This window comes from Haematobia irritans, chromosome 3 (genome assembly GCF_050003625.1).
Source record: "Haematobia irritans isolate KBUSLIRL chromosome 3, ASM5000362v1, whole genome shotgun sequence".
NCBI lineage: Eukaryota > Metazoa > Arthropoda > Insecta > Diptera > Muscidae > Haematobia > Haematobia irritans.
This window is the reverse complement of record NC_134399.1, coordinates 104,076,983-104,096,442: the sequence shown is the minus strand read 5'-3', so window position 1 is coordinate 104,096,442 and position 19,460 is coordinate 104,076,983. Positions and strand designations below refer to the sequence as shown.

Here is a 19,460-nt window from a genome sequence, read left to right as displayed (position 1 = left end):
TAGATTATTTTTGGCTCGAGTGGCAACCATGATTATGAACCGATATAGACCAATTTTTGTGTGATAGGAGATCGGCATATGTAACTACACCAATAGAAAATTGGTACAACACGTTCCAAATTTGAGCCAGATCGGATGAATTTTGCTCCTCCAAGAGGCTCCGGAGGTCAAATCTGGAGAATGGTTTATATAGGGGATATATATAATTATGGACCGATATGAACCAATCCTGCCACGGTTGTTAAATATCATATACTAACACCATGTTCCAAATTTCAACCGGATTGGATGAAGCTTGCTTCTCTTAGAGACTCCGCAAGCCAAATCTGGGGATATGTTTATGTGGCGGCTATATATAATTTTGAACCGATGTGGACCAATTTTTGCATGGATGTTAGAGACCATATACTAACACCCGTTCCACAGTTGAAGCGGATCGGATGAATTTTGCTCCTCCAAGAGGCTCCGGAGGTCAAATTTGGAAATCGGTTTATATGGGGGATATATATAATTATGGACCGATATGAACCAATGCTGCCACGGTTGTTAAAGATCATATACTAACACCATGTTCCAAAATTCAACGGGATTGGATGAAGCTTGCTTCTCTTAGAGACTCCGCACGCCAAATCTGGGGATGGGTTTATATGGGGGTTATATGTAATTATAACCCGATGTGGACCAATTTTTGCATGGTTGTTAGATACCACATACCAATATAATGTACCAAATTTTCGTGCGGTTCGGATGAAATTAGCTTCTCTTTGAGGCTACGCAAGCCAAGTCTGAGGATCGGTTTATATGGAGGCTATATATACTTATGGACCGACGTGGACCAATTTTAGCATGGTTTTTAGAGACCATATACCAACACCATGTACCAAATTTCAGCCGGATCGGATGAATTTTGATTCTCTTTGAGGCTTCGCAACCCAAATCTGGGGATCGGTTTATATGGGGGCTATATATAATTGTGAAGCGATGTGGACCAATTTTTGCATGGTTGTTAGATACCATATACTAACACCCGTTCCACAGTTGAAGCGGATCGGATGAATTTTGTTCCTCCAAGAGGCTCCGGAGGTCAAATTTGGAGATCGGTTTATATGGGGGATATATATAATTATGGACCGATATGAACCAATTCTGCCACGGTTGTTAAAGATCATATACTAACACCATGAAGCTTGCTTCTCTTAGAGACTCCGCACGCCAAATCTGGGGATCGGTTTATATGGGGGCTATATATAATTATAACCCGATGTGGATCAATTTTTGCATGGTTGTTAGAGACCACATACCAACATCATGTACCAAATTTTCGGGCGGATCGGATTAAATTTGCTTCTCTTTGAGGCTACGCAAGCCAAGTCTGGGGATCGGTTTATATGGGGGCTATATATAATTATGGATCGACGTGGACCAATTTTTGCATGGTTGTTAGAGACCATATACCAACACAATGTACCAAATTTCAGCAAGATCGGATGAAATTTGCTTCTCTTAGACACTCCGCAAGCCACATCTGTGGGTCGGTTTATATGGGGGCTATGAGTAAAAGTGGTCCGATATGGCCCATTTGCAATACCATCTGACCTACATCAATTGCAACTACTTGTACCAAGTTTCAAGTCGATAACTTGTTTCGTTCGGAAGTTAGCGTGATTCCAACAGACGGAAGGACGGACATGCTTAGATCGACTTCGAATTTCACCACGACTTAGAGGGGGGGTCTTAGAGAAATATTTCGATGTGTTACAAACGGAATGACAAAGTTAATATACCCCCATCCTATGGTGGAGGGTATAAAAAGGCCGATTAAATGCGTATATTATTCAGTTTGACCACATTTTCTATAGAAAAAAAATGTTGGCAAAATTGTCTATAGAAATAAAATTTTCACAAAATTTTCTATAGAAATACAATTTTCACAAAATTTGCTATAGAAATACAATTTTCACAAAATTTTCTATAGAAATACAATTTTGACAAAATTTTCTATAGAAATAAAATTATGACAAAATTTTCTATAGAAATAAAATTTTGCCACAATTTTCTATAAAAATAAAAATTTTACAAAATTTTCTATAGAAATAAAAATTTTACAAAATTTTCTATAGAAATAAAATTTTGACGAAATTTTCTATAAAAATCAAATTTTGAATTTTTTTCTGTAGAAATAAAATGTTAACGAAATTTTCTATAAATTCTCTATATAAAACATTTCTTTCGAATAAAACAATTTTTTATATACTAACCACAAAAATTTGATCAACAATTTCAAAATATTTTTTTTTTTAATTTGGTAGATTTTTGGTAAAATTTCCTTCAAATTTTGGTGGATTATTTTTGGCACGAGTGGCAACCGTGATACTAATACTGTAGATGTAAAATTAGGTATAGATCCTACATGTATGAAATTTCTAGCAAAAACTATATTTCGCTAGCTCTGGACTGGACTTCTATTCAAAATTTTTGAACGGTGCTAATATCGTCATTTTTGGGGCAAAACTCGGAAAATCGGAATTTGCAATGGTATGTGTCCATTAAAATTCCCCCTTCTCAAGTAGTTGCTTCTTCATAAAGTTAAACTCATGCTCTCTCAAAGTAAAGAATAGTGAAGTTTTTGGCTTTTATCTTATCTCAATGGCTGTTTACAATAGCAAGCACAGAACAATAACAAGCAACAATGTGCTAAGCCATTAAAAACTAAAGTATTTACATACTAACTCAATTAAATAAGCGTACATTGCTTATCATATCAAATGCAAACTCACATATATTCGTTTATATTATGTCCATTTGCCTTGTATTAATCTTTAATGTCCTATTGCACTATTTGTTGAGTTCATGTGTTATAAATATTTCTTAACAACAAATTAATTAAATCACTATTTTCTATTTAATTTTTCGCCATGTGCAAAACAAAACACATTTCATACACCCACTAATCAATGCGCCCCAACACGAAATATTAACCGAACAACGAAAGAGTACAAACAGAAAATCGATGAGTGGAAATAAATCTCCACACTCTATAAGGTTCAGTGTTGCCAACTCCCCAAGGCCAAAAAGCACCAAAAATATATTATAAATTCTAACATACCACCTTCCACCACAAAATCGTAAATTAAATGCTCTACTAAAAAAAAAAAAAAAACTTCCGAAGATGTATTATGAATTGAATTTTAAGAAGTTACTTTTCTTTAATAATTCATTTTAAGGAGTACAAACTTTGTGACAATTTGTTTTTGGCTATTCCACATTATAATAAAATTTGCAGCAAATATGCATAATTTTATACCGTTTTTACTGATATAGTTTTCACTTTTGCGGCAAAACTCGAACTTAGTACTCACTATTATGAACCGCTATTTAAGTATACACTTTGATCAGTTTTAATGCTTTCGTCCAATTCATTTTGATCAGTCATGTTTTTCAACTTTCAAAATATTAATGTATGGAAGAAGTCTATTGCTTATTCCAATTCTGCGTGCGTTTGTGAATTTAATACAACGTTTTTGATGACATCTTTACCAAATTCAAAAATTCGGCACTCATCGTTCGACTTTCCTACAGAATACCCTAAATAACAATATTAATTAAAAAATAATCAATACCAACTTCATAACAATCAAATTCTATATTTGGCAATAAATTTGACTTTCTTCGGCTCTTGAAAGTCTAATCAAAATTTTTGTATCAATTAAACTTAATACTGTCCAAATAAAAAAAGCACCAAAAGCACTAAATGAAAATGCCAGAAAGCACCAAGTTGGTGCTTTTTTTGAAAAGGCACCAAAAAGGCAATTTGGTGCTTTTTAGAAATCAAAAAGCACTAAATTTGGTGCTAAAAGCACCAAATTGGCAACACTGATAAGGTTTACGTTGTAGTGAAGTATATATGGCAACAACAAAAATATATGACTCACACAATTGCAATAGTATGTGCCCAAAACAAACTCTCATTTCTCGTAGTTGCTTCTTCTTAAACAAATCTCTTGCGCTCTCAAAATAAGGAAGAGTGAATTTTTTGGCTTTTCTCTTATCTCACTATCAGCATTCTGACCACAAAACAATGTGCCATAAAACAGACAAAGCTATTTTGATACAAATCAAGTAAGCTATGTAATCAATGCAAATACATACTCACATATAACATAATCGCTATTATATTGTCTATTTGCCTCCAATCTTAAATATCCTATAACACTATTTGTTGAGTTCATGCGTTATAAATATATATTTCTTAACAATTAATTAATTATAATCACTACTGCCTTTTAAATTTGGTGCTATGTGCACAACAAAACAAATTTTATACACATACACAAACTGATCAAGTTACGCCTTGACAACAACACGAAATATCAACCGAACAGCGAAAGAGTACAAAACGAACTAACCAATGTTAGTCGAATCGACTGTCTACTGGTTTTGGATACCATTGTTGAGTTTTGCAAATCCCATGAGTAGAAGTAAGTCTCCACAACCCCAAATAAATGTTGAGGGAAACACAGAGAAACTATCTACGCATTGCAAGATAATGTAGAGTATTTTTTGGCAATGGACTCTCTAAAGTCTACAAAACCAATGCTTTTTTTTGTTGTAATTTGCATTGAATGCTTTATATCAGGGATGGTAAACATGAATTAACCGTACTAAATTTGTTACATTTCGAATTTGGCACATTTTACAATATTGTGTTTAGCAATTCGATATGTTGGGTAAATAAATATACAGTAACAAAGGTTTACCAAATGATATTTCTTTACTAAAGAAAGTATTCCATTCAAACATAAATGTTTTTCTATTCAAACAGAAATCTCTATTCTGATATCACAATCGATGCAAATGATTAAAAATTCGACATTACTTTGTTTTTCAATTCCATTACAAAAAAAAAAAAAAACAAATAAGATGTGAATGATTTAACCATTTCCAACCTAGCCGTACTACGAGGGCGGTTCGGAAACTTATTAGCCTATCAATGAAAAAGAATAGATAGTTTTTCAAAAATATTTTTATTTTTCAATATAATCTCCTGAAACTTCAATACACTTAGTCTAACGCTTTTCTAGCAATGCTATCCCTTGATTCAAATAGTTTTCCTCAAGGTATTCAAAATAGAGGTTTACAACTGTAATTGCATCTTCATTTGAGGTTAAACGCTTGCCAGCAAGTTTTTTTTTTAGATTTGGGAACAAGTAAAATTCACTGGGAGCTAAATCAGGAGAATAAGGTGGGTGGTCAAGCAACTCGTACTTTAATTCTTTGATTTTAGCCATTGTTAAAACACTCTTGTGCGCTGGCGCGTTGTCTTGATGAAAAATTATTGTTTTGTGTTGTAAGCCACGACGTTTTCCTCGAATTTGTACATTTTTGTACATTGCACAAATGATCCAAAAGGTTGCAATAGTACTCTGAATTTATTGTTTTACCCTTTTGCTGACTATCAATAAAATACCTTTGAAATCCCAAAAAAAAAAAAAAAACGTTGCTATAACCTTACCAGCCGATTGAATTGTTTTTGCCTTCTTTGGGGCACTTCCTCCAACTTCAGTCCATTGTTTGGATTGTTCTTTTGTCTCTGGAGTATAGTGGTGGAACCATGTCTCATCAACAGTTATGAAACGACGGTAAAAATCCATTTTATTTCGCATAAAACGAACTTGAGAATTGTTCATTCTTATGCGTTTTTGATCGACTGTTAACAAATGCGGAACCCATCTTGCAGAAAGCTTTTTCATATGTAATTCTTCATGCAAAATTAAATGGACTCGATCATTTGAGATGCCATTGATATTAGCAATTTCACGCACTTTTATTCGTCGATCATTTAATACCATATTATGCATATTATGCACTTTGGCTACAATTTCTGTTGTTGTTGCTGTTTTTGGACGTCCACTACGTGGTTCATCTTCAATGCTTGTACGACCACGTTTAAATTCAGCAACCCAATTTTTTACTGTTGCATATGAAGGAGCACTTTCACCTAACACATTCACCTAACACATTCACCATATCATTATGAATTTCTTGTTCCGATAAACCTTTTTTATGTAAATATTTAATGACAGCACGCTTTTCTAATTTTTTCATTGTAAAAAATTGCGGATGCGTCTTTTTTGAACATCTGTTTCTATATGAAGGAGTTGCCAGATCGAAATTTAACATGTGTTCATAAAAGATATGGAAGTTTGCAAAACACTTAATTTTTTTCTATTTATACCGCGCTTTTTGTTCTAGGCTAAGAAGTTTCCGAACTGCCCTCGTATGTTCGATTTTTTTTTAGTTGAAAATCATATTATTTTCGCGAATACTTTTCCTGAAATAATCAAAATTATAAGGACTTCCCGAAATCTAGAAGTTTAATTTATCTGATTTATATTGAACTGTTTTAATAAAGTAACCAAGAAAATTTCAACGGGAAAAGTGAATATACTACTGACCTTTATATACACATATTATATATGAAAAATTCCCCAATATATTTGTGACGAGTTTTTTTTTTTTTTTTGGAAAAGCTAAAGAAATAGGCTCCGTGATGGAATATTAGTAATGATTTATAAATTGGAAAAACGAATATAAAATTTATTGTGACCTGCAATAAGATCAAGATTTCGACTGTCTTCCAAATGTTTGAAGCATGAAAATGCGAGTTCGAGGCCATGTATTTATGGAAGAGCATTTATTTCGAAGTACTCAATAAAATTGTCTGGTAGAGCATTGAGGGTGAACGATCTTCATCATTCTTATATTTAAGGAATATATTGTCTAAATATGTGCATACAAAGAAAATTTCGTTAAAATTGAGCCAACGAAAATTTTACATTGATATAACGAAACATTTTCAATAATACAATGAAAATATTCGTTAGTAGTACGAAACGTTACGTTAATTAACAGAAAATTCGTTATAATAACGAAAATTTTCATTGTATTAACGAATTTGTTTCATTGGCTCACTTTTAATGACACATTTCGTTAATATAACGAAACTTTTTCTAGCAGTGTGATGAACACTGATAACAGGTCAACATTTTGGCTCGATACTAGCGAAACGATGTCACAATTTTAGAAAAATATCAACTCAGCTGAGTAAAATTATAACTTAGAGCTTGGACCCCCATAATAAATTATTGCAAACCAGATTGATTATACCGAACGGAGTTCGAAAAGATCTCTACAAAAATCCCCATATTTATGGAAATTCCCCACCAAATCCCTAAGTCCCCGGATTAAAAAATTGCACGAAAAAATATCCACAATTTGCCAGTACTGGCAACGAAACACGAGCAAAAAGACCTCATCGATACGAAGTAGAACGACAATTGCACACAACAAAGGTATTTAATTTCTAACTAGAATGTAATATTCAATAAAATGAAAGTAATGAAATAACATACCAACATAAATTCCTTAATATTTGCTCAGAATGTACTAATACGGCTTTAGTAATTAGTCTTGGTTATCCTCTTTTAGCGTGGAATGTAACACAAATACACAAATTGCACAATAACACAAAAAATACCAAACACAACCGAACAAGGAAATATTAAAACACAGACTAACATTGTTAGCGCTTGTACAGTTGTTGATTACCATAAATGGGTTAAGCAAAGGTGTGGAGCGAATAACGATCTCTCCAAACAAAACAAATGAAAACGGAAGGTTACACAAACTCTCGTAACAAAAAGAGCAGTTGATTCTAGGAGAGAGAGAGAGAGAAGAAGAAATATATATGAAGCAGTGATGCCAACTCCCGGAAGTCAAAAAGCACCAAAACTGTATTATAAATTCTAACATACCACCTCCCACCACAAAAACTACTAAAGCCAACTAAAATTCAATGCTCTACTAAAAAAAAAAAAATACTTCCTAAGATGTATTTTAGATGCATTTGTAATCTTATCGTATGAAATTATGAACCTCTATTCCAGTGTACACCTTGATCACTTTGAATGCTTTCATCCAATTCATTTTGGTCAGTAACATAATGTCTTTCAAATTTCAAAATATTTGTTTTTGAGAAGAAAAACATTTTTTCGACATTAAATGTGGAAATATTTATATCTATTTAAGTTATGAGTGCTTTTGTTTATTTAATACAAACGTTTTGAATTACATCTTTATCAATTTCAGAAATTCGGCATTCGTCGCTAAACATTTCACAGCAAAAATTCCTATTACAAGGTATGAGTATAAGTATTGTTTAAGTTCAAATTCGTAAGGTCAAAATTTATTCGTTAGATGGGGACTTAAAATCTTGTAAAATGACAATTTCCCCCTCGTTAGAAAATGTACCCTAAGCTCTGGATGCAGCTCTGTGCTTTCAGCACAATTCGTTACATTTAACTAACGAGTCGCGCCATTACCGTCTTGCGGCGTCTAGCTGTTGTTATTATTCGTTTCTGGATTACGTCCGTCCAACGATTGTTTTGTAAAAGGTAAATTAATCTCCCAAAAAAATTCAATAAAATTACGTTTTATTGAAACATTATTGAAAAGAAAAACTAAATCCTTGTGTTTTTATTTATTTTATTTCTCGGTGCTACGCACTCATTGGTCCTTCGAACCGGATACTTGCTTACAGCAATTAATAAAGGGTTTTCTTTTTCTTTTCCAAAGGAAAGTGCTCATCATTGTGAAGCAACAACAAAAAGCAGCCACTTTGCAGCCATATTTGTGAAGGATTTATATTGAAAATTTATTTAAATAATTATTTATCAACACACAGGTGCGTATGTCAGTGTTTTATTAAAATAATTGAGCAAATCGCGAGTGTTTTTAAATTTAAACCGCGGTCGTTTTACAACATCGATACAATTATTTCGTTTTGCCGACGGCAAATTGCATTTCAAAAAGCACACATTCGTTGCTACATACGTACGCACATTTCTTTCGTTTGTTTAATTTCGTTTTGCTAAAAAATATTCAAGTGAAGGAATAGTCAAAATAAAAAGTGAAAAATCTATTGTATATATTGGTGTTGTGTGGTGAATTTAAACGTTGACAGTGCTTATTTACTTCAAAACATTATTTGCAATTACGTTGCCTTTAACTTGAAGTAAATAAAACAATAACAAAATACACGCAGACTCTAAAGGCTCTGTTGGTCGTATTACCATTGTAAACAAAGATCAATCGTCACTGCAGTCAACGTTTGAATTACATACCTACGTATGATCAGTGATACACACACGTATATACATACATATTTTTTTTGAGCTGTGTTTCTTTGGTTTATTTGTTAACCCTCACGGGGCCGCGAGTTGTAAATATTTTGAAGAAAATTATAAAAATTTTTGAAATTGAGTTTTTTGGGTTATCGTGTTGTATGACCCATTAGCGTTACGCGCATTAGTAAAAATTATCGTTTTGGTCACTGTGCACCCTACAGGCGGTCCGGTACGATCGTATAATTTTTATTTTATCATATATATTACGTATATATTTTTATTTCTATATCTTTTATTATTTGCGATATTTGATTTTTTTTTTGGGGAGATTTTTTGGCGTGGAAGTGTAGAGGTGTATTTTACAGTCCGTGCACCCTACATTTGGTCTTACAGACATTTTTTATAATTTCTTATAAGTTGTTGAATTTTTTTGATCATCTGGTTTTCGTGTGTGAAGTTTTGATACAAATTGGCGGCAGTCAGTATTCTTCGATACACTGAGCGTAATTTTCGTAAATTCATTCATACACTGAGAGAAATAGTTCGAAGATTTTAGTAGAATTTTGAGATTTTTTGAATTCAACTTGAATAATTTGCCTATTTTTTGTACAAGGGGAAAATATTTTGTGATTCGGTACACTGAACGAAAATTAATTGTTTCTACACTGAGAGAAAAATAGTCCAATATTTTGCAAATTGTTTGAAATTTTTGATTTTAAGTTTTGAAGTGGTTGTTTTACGAACAATTGTTTACACTTCAAGAAATTTTGTGGTAATTTTGGTGCAGTGTGAGAATTTGATACACTGAAAGAAAAATTTTGTAAATTTTTTTTTTTTGCATTTTTGGGCATTTTGTGCAAATTTATTGATTTTTCGGCCAGTTTTCGCTGTCGATAAGTGCGTGTTCACATACTTTACGAGTTTTTGTGAATTTTTGTGACGCTAAATTATTTTCAATATGCCAGTTAATACATTCGCGCGATTCATTAGAGCCGCTGATGCGGTTGTGAAGTTTGGGACACGGGTTAGCTCTTTGAAGGAGGAGAATTTAGATGTTTATTCTCTAAGGGCTCAGGTCGAAGAGGCGAAATCACTCTGGGAGAAAGTGAAAGAGAGGTATGAGGAGTGTTTAGACGATCTTCAGGAGGATTCAGATAAGGGAAAGGTAGAATCTGCTGACGGCAAGTATGAGGCAACTTATGATGCCTATATTCGTATTGTTTCCTCTATCGAAAGGAAAATAGACGGTCTAAAAGCCGTTCCTAGGGCGTCAACTCCTATACAGCAGGCCGATGTGGCGGATATTTCTGCTCGTTCTGGTAATGTGGATGTATCGGGAAATTCTCTTTTGTTAGGTGTTGACCATGGTGCGGTCCATAGTTTGGCTTTACCACCATGCGATATTGAGGTTTTCGATGGTGACTTTCAGTCTTGGCCAACATTTAGGGATTTGTTTACTGCTGTTTATGTAAAAAATTCCCGTCTGAGTGATATTGAGCGCTTGTGTCATTTGCTCAAAAAGACTAGTGGCGACGCCCGTGAAGTTGTAAGAAGATTTCCTCTCACTGATAGGAGTTTCGAGTTAGCTTGGAGGACGTTAAAGGAAACTTATGACAACTTGAGAATTTTAGTCAGCAATCAGTTGAAACTACTTTTTGACCTTCCGGTCTTAGACACTGAGACAAGTTCTGGGTTGAAGAACTTGCAGCGTGGTATAAATGCATGTATTTCGGCGATGGCTGTGAATAACGTTCCTACGAACGATTGGGATCCGATTTTGATATATTTGTGTGTGCAACGTCTACCGAAGATTAGTGTTACTTTGTGGGAACAGGGTATAAGTGATAAGTCTGCGTTGTCGTCTTGGGTGGACATGGATCGTTTTCTTACGGAAAGGATTCAGACACTCACGTGTCTCCGCGATTTGAAGGGTATCGATGCTTCGAAGAAAACTGATGGCAGGAAACTGCGAACGCATTTTACGAATGCAGCTCCGAAATCTTCGCCATCTAGGTCGCGTAATTCGCAATACACTTCTCATTCTTCTAGAGATTCCGTCGATAAGATATGTGTTCTTTGTCCACGACAAAGCCATCATCTTCGTGTTTGTCCGAAATTTAGGAATCTTTCTGTGAATGATCGGTTGACTGCTGTGAAACGGTACCGCTGTTGTTTCAATTGTCTATCTCGTAGACATGACGTTAACAACTGTGCTACATCTCGCAGTTGTGAGAAGTGTCAAGGAAGGCATCATACTTTGCTTCATCGCGATTCTTCCCATTCTACGAATGTGGCGACTACGTCTTCGACGGTTTCGGCCGCTTGTCCTACGGATTCTAGCGGTTTGATTGATCCGCAGCCTTCCACTTCGTCTGGAATTGTGTCTGGCACTTCGGCCAGGCAAGTATTTCATGTTTCCCAGAACAGGTCGGTACTATTAGGGACGGCTATGGTGAACATCGTTCATCAGGGTATGACGTACCCAGCTCGGGCTCTTATTGACCCAGCATCGGAAGCCTCCTTTATTACCGAAAATATGCAAAAGTTGCTTAGAATTTCGACAACGAGTGCGGTGTCTTCAATATCAGGCGTGAATCAATCGGTTTCGATAACTTCTCGCGGTATTTGCCCTCTGAGTATAGGGTCACCAATAGATGAATCGGTCTTGGTAGAGGCGACTGCGTTGGTCCTGCCTAAGATTTCTGGGAATTTACCGTCTTTCCAAGTGAGTCGGAATTATATGTCACGTTTGCCTAATTTACGTTTAGCTGATCCTAATCTGTTCGATAGTCGTCCGGTTGATCTATTGTTGGGGGCAGACGTGTATCCCAGAATTATATTACAGGGGGTTCGCTCCGGCATTTTAGGTTCGTTGATTGCTCAACAGACAGTCTTCGGTTTGCTCATTACTGGTTCAATTCCCACTTCTAATGTGACGGTTTTTTCAACGACTGTTGAATTTATGGAAGAAGATGGTCTTGACAAGACTCTTCTTCGGTTTTGGGAATTAGAGGACTTACCAAGACGGGCAATTTGTTCTCCCGCAGATAAATTTTGTGAAGAAAATTTTAAGAATACCACATATAGGGATTCCGATGGAAGATACGTAGTGACTCTTCCGATAAAACCCGAATTAAAGGGACAAGTTTTGCTTGGACATTCGCGGACAAGTTGTTTGAAGCAGTTTATTCGTGGTGAGGCTTCGCTTTTACGAAAGCCTGAAACAAAATTAATGTATGACGGGGTGATTAAAGAATATTTGGACTTGCAACATATGAGACCAGTGTCGTCGACTTCTCCTGCAGATCAAACTGTGTGTTATTTGCCACACCACCCGGTAATCAATCCGGACAAATTGACGTCCAAACTTCGAGTTGTCTTTAATGCTTCGCATAAGACCTCAAATGGTAAAAGTCTGAACGACATTCTTTATGTGGGACCCACATTACAATTGGAATTGGTGTATTTGATTTTGAGGTGGAGATTTTTCAAATACGTTTTTAATTGCGACATCACACAGATGTACCGCCAAATTAGGGTAAATTCGGCCCATACTTCTCTGCAGCGAATTGTCTTTAGGGACTCCCCACAAAAAGATGTACAAGACTATGAGCTGCAGACCGTGACATTTGGAGTGAATTGTGCTCCCTATTTAGCCATACGGACGTTATTGCAATTGGCCGATGACTCCGAAGATGACTATCCCCACGCGGCACATATTCTACGAAGGTGCATGTACGTGGATGATGTTTTGACAGGGTACCATAACGTGGATACTGCTGTTGAATCTAGGGATCAATTGATTAGGGTATTATCATCGGCAAAGTTCGAACTGAGGAAGTGGACTTCTAATGAGCTAGCCATTTTAGAATCGCTTCCGGCTGACCATTTGGTTGACGCCAAATTACTGGAGTTTGTTGAAGCTAGTAGTTCGAAGCCTTTGGGTATTAGGTGGAATGCGCGGTTGGACTTATTTTATTTTGAGATGCAACCGATTGAGCGGAAATCTCGGTTTACGAAGAGAGAGGTTTTATCGGCTATAGCTAGGCTATTTGACCCTGTTGGCTGGCTGGGGCCAGTTATTATAGTGGCGAAGATAATTATGCAACAGGTTTGGTTGGATAAGATAGGATGGGACGAGTCTCTTCCGTTACAAACTGAGCGACAATGGCGAAAGTTTGTCGAGACCTATCAGGATGTGAATCACGTTCGTATTCCTCGATGGGTCAATTACTCCACAGACTGTGAGGTAGAATTACATGTTTTTTCCGACGCCTCGGAAAAAGCATACGCGGGGGTAGTATATGTTCGTGTGGTTACGCCGCAGGGACAAATCTTCACCCATTTGCTATCTTGTAAGACTAAGGTAGCCCCCATCAAATCTATATCTTTGCCACGTTTGGAGCTTTGTGGGGCAGTTTTGGCCTCAGAACTTTACAAGTCTATAGCCAGGGAGTTAGATATTGAATTTCGACGTGTTTATTGTTGGACGGATTCTACGATCGTCCGCTCTTGGCTTCGAAAGACGCCATCTACGTGGTCTACTTTCGTTGCGAATCGCGTATGTAGGATTCAGGAGAATACTGGGGGACAGAATTGGTACCATGTTCGTTCTGAGGACAATCCGGCCGACTTGGGAAGTCGCGGAGTGTCGCCTGCAGAGTTGGCAGTTTCAACGCTTTGGTGGCATGGACCAGAGTGGCTGTGCTCAGCTAGTTCTCAGTGGGATATTAGTGATTTGACCCCTCTTGAGACTGACGTTGAGGTACGGGCGGTCAAGACTCACGCATCGTTTTTTACGAACTATGAGGACATTTTAGAGAGATTTTCTTCGTTAGATAGGGCTCTACGAGTCATCGCATATATATTTAGGTTTTATCACAGGACCCATTATTCACATGCTAGTCGAAATGTGTATCACGACACGACGTTGACGGCAACTGAATTAAAGGCAGTGAGATTACGTCTAGCTGTTCTTTCTCAAAGGGCTCATTATCCAGATGAGTGCCGTTTTTTGATGGAAAAGAAACCGTTAGGTTCCAGGACCTCGTTGTTGTCATTGAATCCATTCCTGGATGAGGAGGGGGTTATGAGGTTGAATGGTCGTTTGAGTAGGTGTCCTACCCTGTCGTATAGTGAGCGACATCCAATTATAGTGCCGTATAATAGTAGATTCGCTAGGTTACTGGTGAAATATGTTCACGACATATCTATTCACGGAGGGAACCAGTTGGTTCTACGTCTTATTCGGATAGAGTATTGGATTCCTCGTTTAACATCTTTGATTAGATCGACTATTAACCGGTGTAAACGGTGTCTGTTGGATAGGAAGAAGTCTGGTACGCAGATCATGGCGGCTCTCCCACCGGAGAGAACTGTGCTTACCAGACCGTTTACTACGACTGGCGTTGATTTTGCGGGGCCTTTCGAAATTAAGTCATTTATAGGGCGCGCATGTAAGATAACAAAGGGTTATGTTTGCGTTTTTGTATGCTTTTCGACGAAGGCCATACACTTGGAAGCCACATCGGACTTGTCTACGACAACATTTCTGGCTGCCTTTCACAGATTTATATCTCGGCGTGGTTGTCCCAAGACCATTTTTTCGGATAATGGTACAAATTTTGTAGGCGCTTCACGCGAAATGGAAAAAGAATTGAGAAGTGTTCTTAAGGAGGGACGTGATAAGGTGTGTTCCGCATACCAGTTTCAGCAGCTTTCCTGGCAGTTTATCCCTGCCGGGGCGCCACATATGGGTGGTCTCTGGGAAGCTGCTGTCAAAAGCTTCAAGCTTTAGGAAACATGCATCTGGATTCAAATATACATTTGAAGAGTTTTCGACTGTTCTTTCGAGAATTGAGGCTTGTTTAAATTCTAGGCCGTTGTGCCCGATGAGTGAAAGTTCTCAAGAGTTGGTGGCACTTACGCCTGGCCATTTTTTGGTAGGATCTCCGATCCTGGCGCCTCCTGAACAGTTAGAGGAGGAATCCCCACTTCATTTGGTACATCGATTCAGGAAAATGAAGGCGCTGTCGCAACAATTCTGCTTACGGTGGAAAGAGGAATATTTGAAATGCTTACAGAAAAGATATAAATGGAAATTTCCGCAGCGTGATATCGAAGTAGGGGACTTGGTAGTAATTCGTGATGAGCAATTGCCTCCTACATCGTGGAAGTTAGGTCGTGTGGATGACGTCCACCCGGGATCTGACGGTCGCGTTAGAGTTGCTGACGTGAGAACGGCAAACGGTGTTGTAAGACGACCGGTGGTAAAATTGGTCATACTGACCGAATAGATTTCAATCGTTCATATAGTAAGCGTCATCTTTCTTTTCGCAGTACAATGGAAGATATGAGGGAAATTATTAAGACTCTCCCTGATTACGAAGATGACGTCCCGATGTCCGATGAGGAAAGAGAGATTATAGAAAGTGATGTGGCACCGGTTCTTCGCGAGCCGTTACCAGCAATCGAGCAGGTCCCTGACGTCGGGATGACCCCAGTCGTCGCCTCTTCACAAGAGGTAGTACCGACACAAAAAGTTGTCCCTCCGTCGGGGGCTGATACGGCTCCAGCTGAAGTATCTGCAACTAAGGCAGCAGAATCTTCGTCTTCCCCTACGGGGACTGCCCAAAGAAATTCGGACTCGAGCCCTAAGCTTCATTTAAACAATTGTGTGTTATGCAGGCGGAAGCATAATTTACGGTCGTGCCGCAGGTTCTTGAAAATGCGGTTGGAGCAAAGGCTGCGCACCGTAGTTCTTCATCGGGTGTGCTCCAACTGTCTGGGCAGGTCACACATGCGGTCGACCTGCAATAGTCGCGAAAGGTGTCGCGAATGCGGAGAGAGCCACCATACGCTTCTGCACTCCTTCGACCAGAAACAACGTCCTTCCGCTCCATCGTCCGATTTGTCTAAGAGAAAGTCAAATTCAAGTCCGTCCGTTAATTCGTCCGCGTACTGCATTACAAATGCTACCCCCATATTTAGTCCGTTGTTAGTTTTGCAACCAACTGTTACGCTTGGTCCCACTATTGTTTTGATACTCGTCTTGTCCGGTCGTCGAATTCCCGTCCGAGCTGTCCTCGACCCATGTGCGGGGTACAGTATGATATGCAGTAGTCTTGCCCAAAGCTTACGGCTTACTTCGGCAATGACAGCGCAGAACGCCTTTTGTCCGCTGATCGTCGTATCCCGGCACAACGCGGAAAATAAATTGATTTTTTCCGCCCGGGTGACAGATTTATCCCGTGTGGTCACCCCATCGGCGTCGGCTCCAGACTCCATACGAGAGCAATTTGAATGTCTCCAGCTGGCCGATCCAGTGTTTTATCGCCCTTCCGGGGTGGGGTTGGTCCTGGGGCCCGACGTATACGCAAGGGTTATTAAGCCTCAAATGTTTTCGAGTCCGGGATTCCCCTTGGCGCAGCTGACGATATTCGGCTGGGTGATTTCAGGGCAATGTCAACCATGAATATGTGTCGTAGGTCATCCTGGCCAATAACCCAGACACTGCAGACCCTCCGGGTCAACGGCTCTACGAGCATTTAGTTAAGAATTCATGAAGTTTGAAAAAAATTAAAAGAACTAATAAAAAAAAAAAAAATTGCTCAATTTGAAAATGAAACTGACATCGCATTTTATATTTATTTTGATATTAAAATATTGTATGTAATGTCTATGTATTAATGAATTTCAATTACAACATAGCTGGATGTTGCAAGGCGGGCGGAATGTTTAAGTTCAAATTCGTAAGGTCAAAATTTATTCGTTAGATGGGGACTTAAAATCTTGTAAAATGACAATTTCCCCCTCGTTAGAAAATGTACCCTAAGCTCTGGATGCAGCTCTGTGCTTTCAGCACAATTCGTTACATTTTTCTAACGAGTCGCGCCATTACCGTCTTGCGGCGTCTAGCTGTTGTTATTATTCGTTTCTGGATTACGTCCGTCCAACGATTGTTTTGTAAAAGGTAAATTAATCTCCCAAAAAAATTCAATAAAATTACGTTTTATTGAAACATTATTGAAAAGAAAAACTAAATCCTTGTGTTTTTATTTATTTTATTTCTCGGTGCTACGCACTCAAGTATGCTTGCGCCAAATTGGTTCTAACAATACCCTATATACCAATATTGATTAAAAAAAGAATCTATACCAGCTTAATAACGATCAAATTCTACATTTGGCAATGTAGTCGAGTTTAAGCTTTTGGATGTCTAATCCGAATTTTTGTGTGAAAAGATATCGTCAATTAAACTTAATCCTGTTCAAATTGAAAAAAGCACCAAAAGCACTAAATGAAAATGCCAGAAAGCACCAAGTTGGTGTTTTTTTGAAAAGACACTAAAAAGGCAATTTGGTGCTTTTTGGAAATCAAAAAGCAATAAATTTGGTGCTAAAAGCACCAAATTTGGTGCTAAAAGCACCAAATTGGCATCACTGATATTTCAGTTATGAGTGCTTTTGTTAATTTAATACAAACGTTTTGAATGATATCTTTATCAATTTCAGAAATTCGGCACTCGTCGCTAAATATTTCACAGCAAAAATTCCTATTACAAGGTATGAGTATAAGAATGCTTGCGCCAAATTGGTTCTAAACAATACCCTATATACCAATATTGATTAAAAAAAGAATCTATACCAGCTTAATAACAATCAAATTCTACATTTGGCAATGTAGTCGAGTTTAAGCTTTTGGAAGTCTAATCCGAATTTTTGTGTGAAAAGATATCGTCAATTAAACTTAATCCTGTTCAAATTGAAAAAAGCACCAAAAGCACTAAATGAAAATGCCAGAAAGCACCAAGTTGGTGTTTTTTTTTTAAAAGACACTAAAAAGGCAATTTGGTGCTTTTTGGAAATCAAAAAGCAATAAATTTGGTGCTAAAAGCACCAAATTGGCATCACTGATATGAAGTACGAATGGACTCTCCAAAGTCTACAAAAATATGTATTTCGTATCTAAACGGAGCCGGCAGCAACAAATCAAGCACGATATAATTGAAGACGGCAAATTGTGCCAAAGACTATAGATTTACATGGGTGATCCGTCTGTCACCGAGAAAAAACTATGTTAGTTCCAACACTAAGATGTTGACATTTCATTTTAATTTGTTCGTTAAGAATCAGTTTAGGAACTAATTAGACGGAAATTGAAAGATAACGTAAACATGCTCTTATTTTCTTATTCTTAATATTTTTAATTATTACACAGCGTTTGATACCAACAAACCATCTATGTGCAAATCTATAATTTGTGATTTGAATTAGCCCGACACACATAAACTAACATCTACAAATTAAAGATTTACTTGAAATTTTGCACAAGAAGTATATTTGATAGTATCGTTAAGTGTGTCAAGTTTGATTTAAATCGGATCAGATTTAGGTATAGTCCCCCTATATAAACGTACATTTGAAGAAATGCATTATTTTAGTGACGTTTAGTGCAAGTTTTTGGCGCATTTGGCTAAGTACGGGTATAAATACAATATATCGTTGGAAAGGTATTTGAGAGAACTTTATTTCTGTGCAATTGGAAAGAAAAAAATATGATATGTTGAAGTTTTTGGCGCACGGAACCATTTTTTTTTTCAAAACTTCCGATTTTTGGGAATTAAAAATATGAATTGAAACCTTAATAACTTTTGAAATAATTGTGATATCATTATGGGTTTTATTGATTTTTGTAGGGAAAATTGTTTCAAGAAATATTGCTGAACATACCATTCCCAAAATTGGTATCAAAAATCCCAAAAATCCCCAAAGTTGGGACATCCCAGCAAAAACTCCTATTACCAGGTATGAGTACAAGTATGCCTGCGCCAAATTGGTAACAACTTCCTCGTACATATATCAGTAGTAATACTTTTACACGGGCATGACATTGGAGGAAAGTACTTCCGTGCAAGCATACCAGCAGTCGAAAAATAAGTACTTCTTCGCAAGCATACCAGCTCTCCAAAAATAACATCTTTACCATAAAGATACCCAAAAAGTGCGAACTCACACCTGTTGTTTTGTAATTCAACACAATATTGCACGCTCCACGACATGGATCTATTCAATGATGTTATTTTGTAATATAAATTATGTACAATACAACTTTAGAAAACAAAGGTATATTTTATTGGTAATTTTTTTCTGAAATGTAATTTGGCATTACTTATCGCTACTATTAACGGTGCCCACTGTAGAGCCGAACCCGGACCTCAAGGTATGATTTTGATTACCGGTATTAATTGAAGAATCACTTTTTGCCTACACAGGT

The 19,460-nt window shown here is 37.1% G+C and overlaps 3 protein-coding genes across 3 annotated transcripts in view; 2 read left to right on the top strand and 1 right to left on the bottom strand.

The window, feature by feature from the left end:
• The window catches only part of rtv (QVR superfamily protein rtv), a 392,548-nt gene extending 388,204 nt beyond the window's left edge, over positions 1 to 4,344 (bottom strand). Inside the window, exon 1 of the mRNA XM_075303263.1 lies at positions 4,154 to 4,344. The gene's annotated coding sequence lies outside the window, so the exon portion shown is untranslated. The remainder of the gene's footprint in view (positions 1 to 4,153) is intronic.
• A 4,244-nt stretch (positions 4,345 to 8,588) lies between these two features.
• Positions 8,589 to 17,228, top strand: LOC142232437 (uncharacterized). The gene is made up of 2 exons (XM_075303258.1): positions 8,589 to 8,743; positions 15,525 to 17,228. Exon 2 carries the CDS (start codon positions 15,529 to 15,531, stop codon positions 16,657 to 16,659), a length of 1,131 nt encoding a protein of 376 aa, XP_075159373.1. The 5' UTR covers positions 8,589 to 8,743; positions 15,525 to 15,528; the 3' UTR covers positions 16,660 to 17,228.
• Positions 10,144 to 14,982, top strand: LOC142231115 (uncharacterized). Its single transcript, XM_075301735.1, has one exon. The coding sequence runs from the start codon at positions 10,144 to 10,146 to the stop codon at positions 14,980 to 14,982; it is 4,839 nt and encodes a 1,612-aa protein (XP_075157850.1).
• Positions 17,229 to 19,460: the final 2,232 nt, after the last annotated feature.

Bases quoted from the DNA above. Each gene is read 5' to 3' on its own strand.
- LOC142232437 (XM_075303258.1), top strand. From the start codon at position 15,529: ATGGAAGATATGAGGGAAATTATTAAGACTCTCCCTGATTACGAAGAT.
- LOC142231115 (XM_075301735.1), top strand. From the start codon at position 10,144: ATGCCAGTTAATACATTCGCGCGATTCATTAGAGCCGCTGATGCGGTT.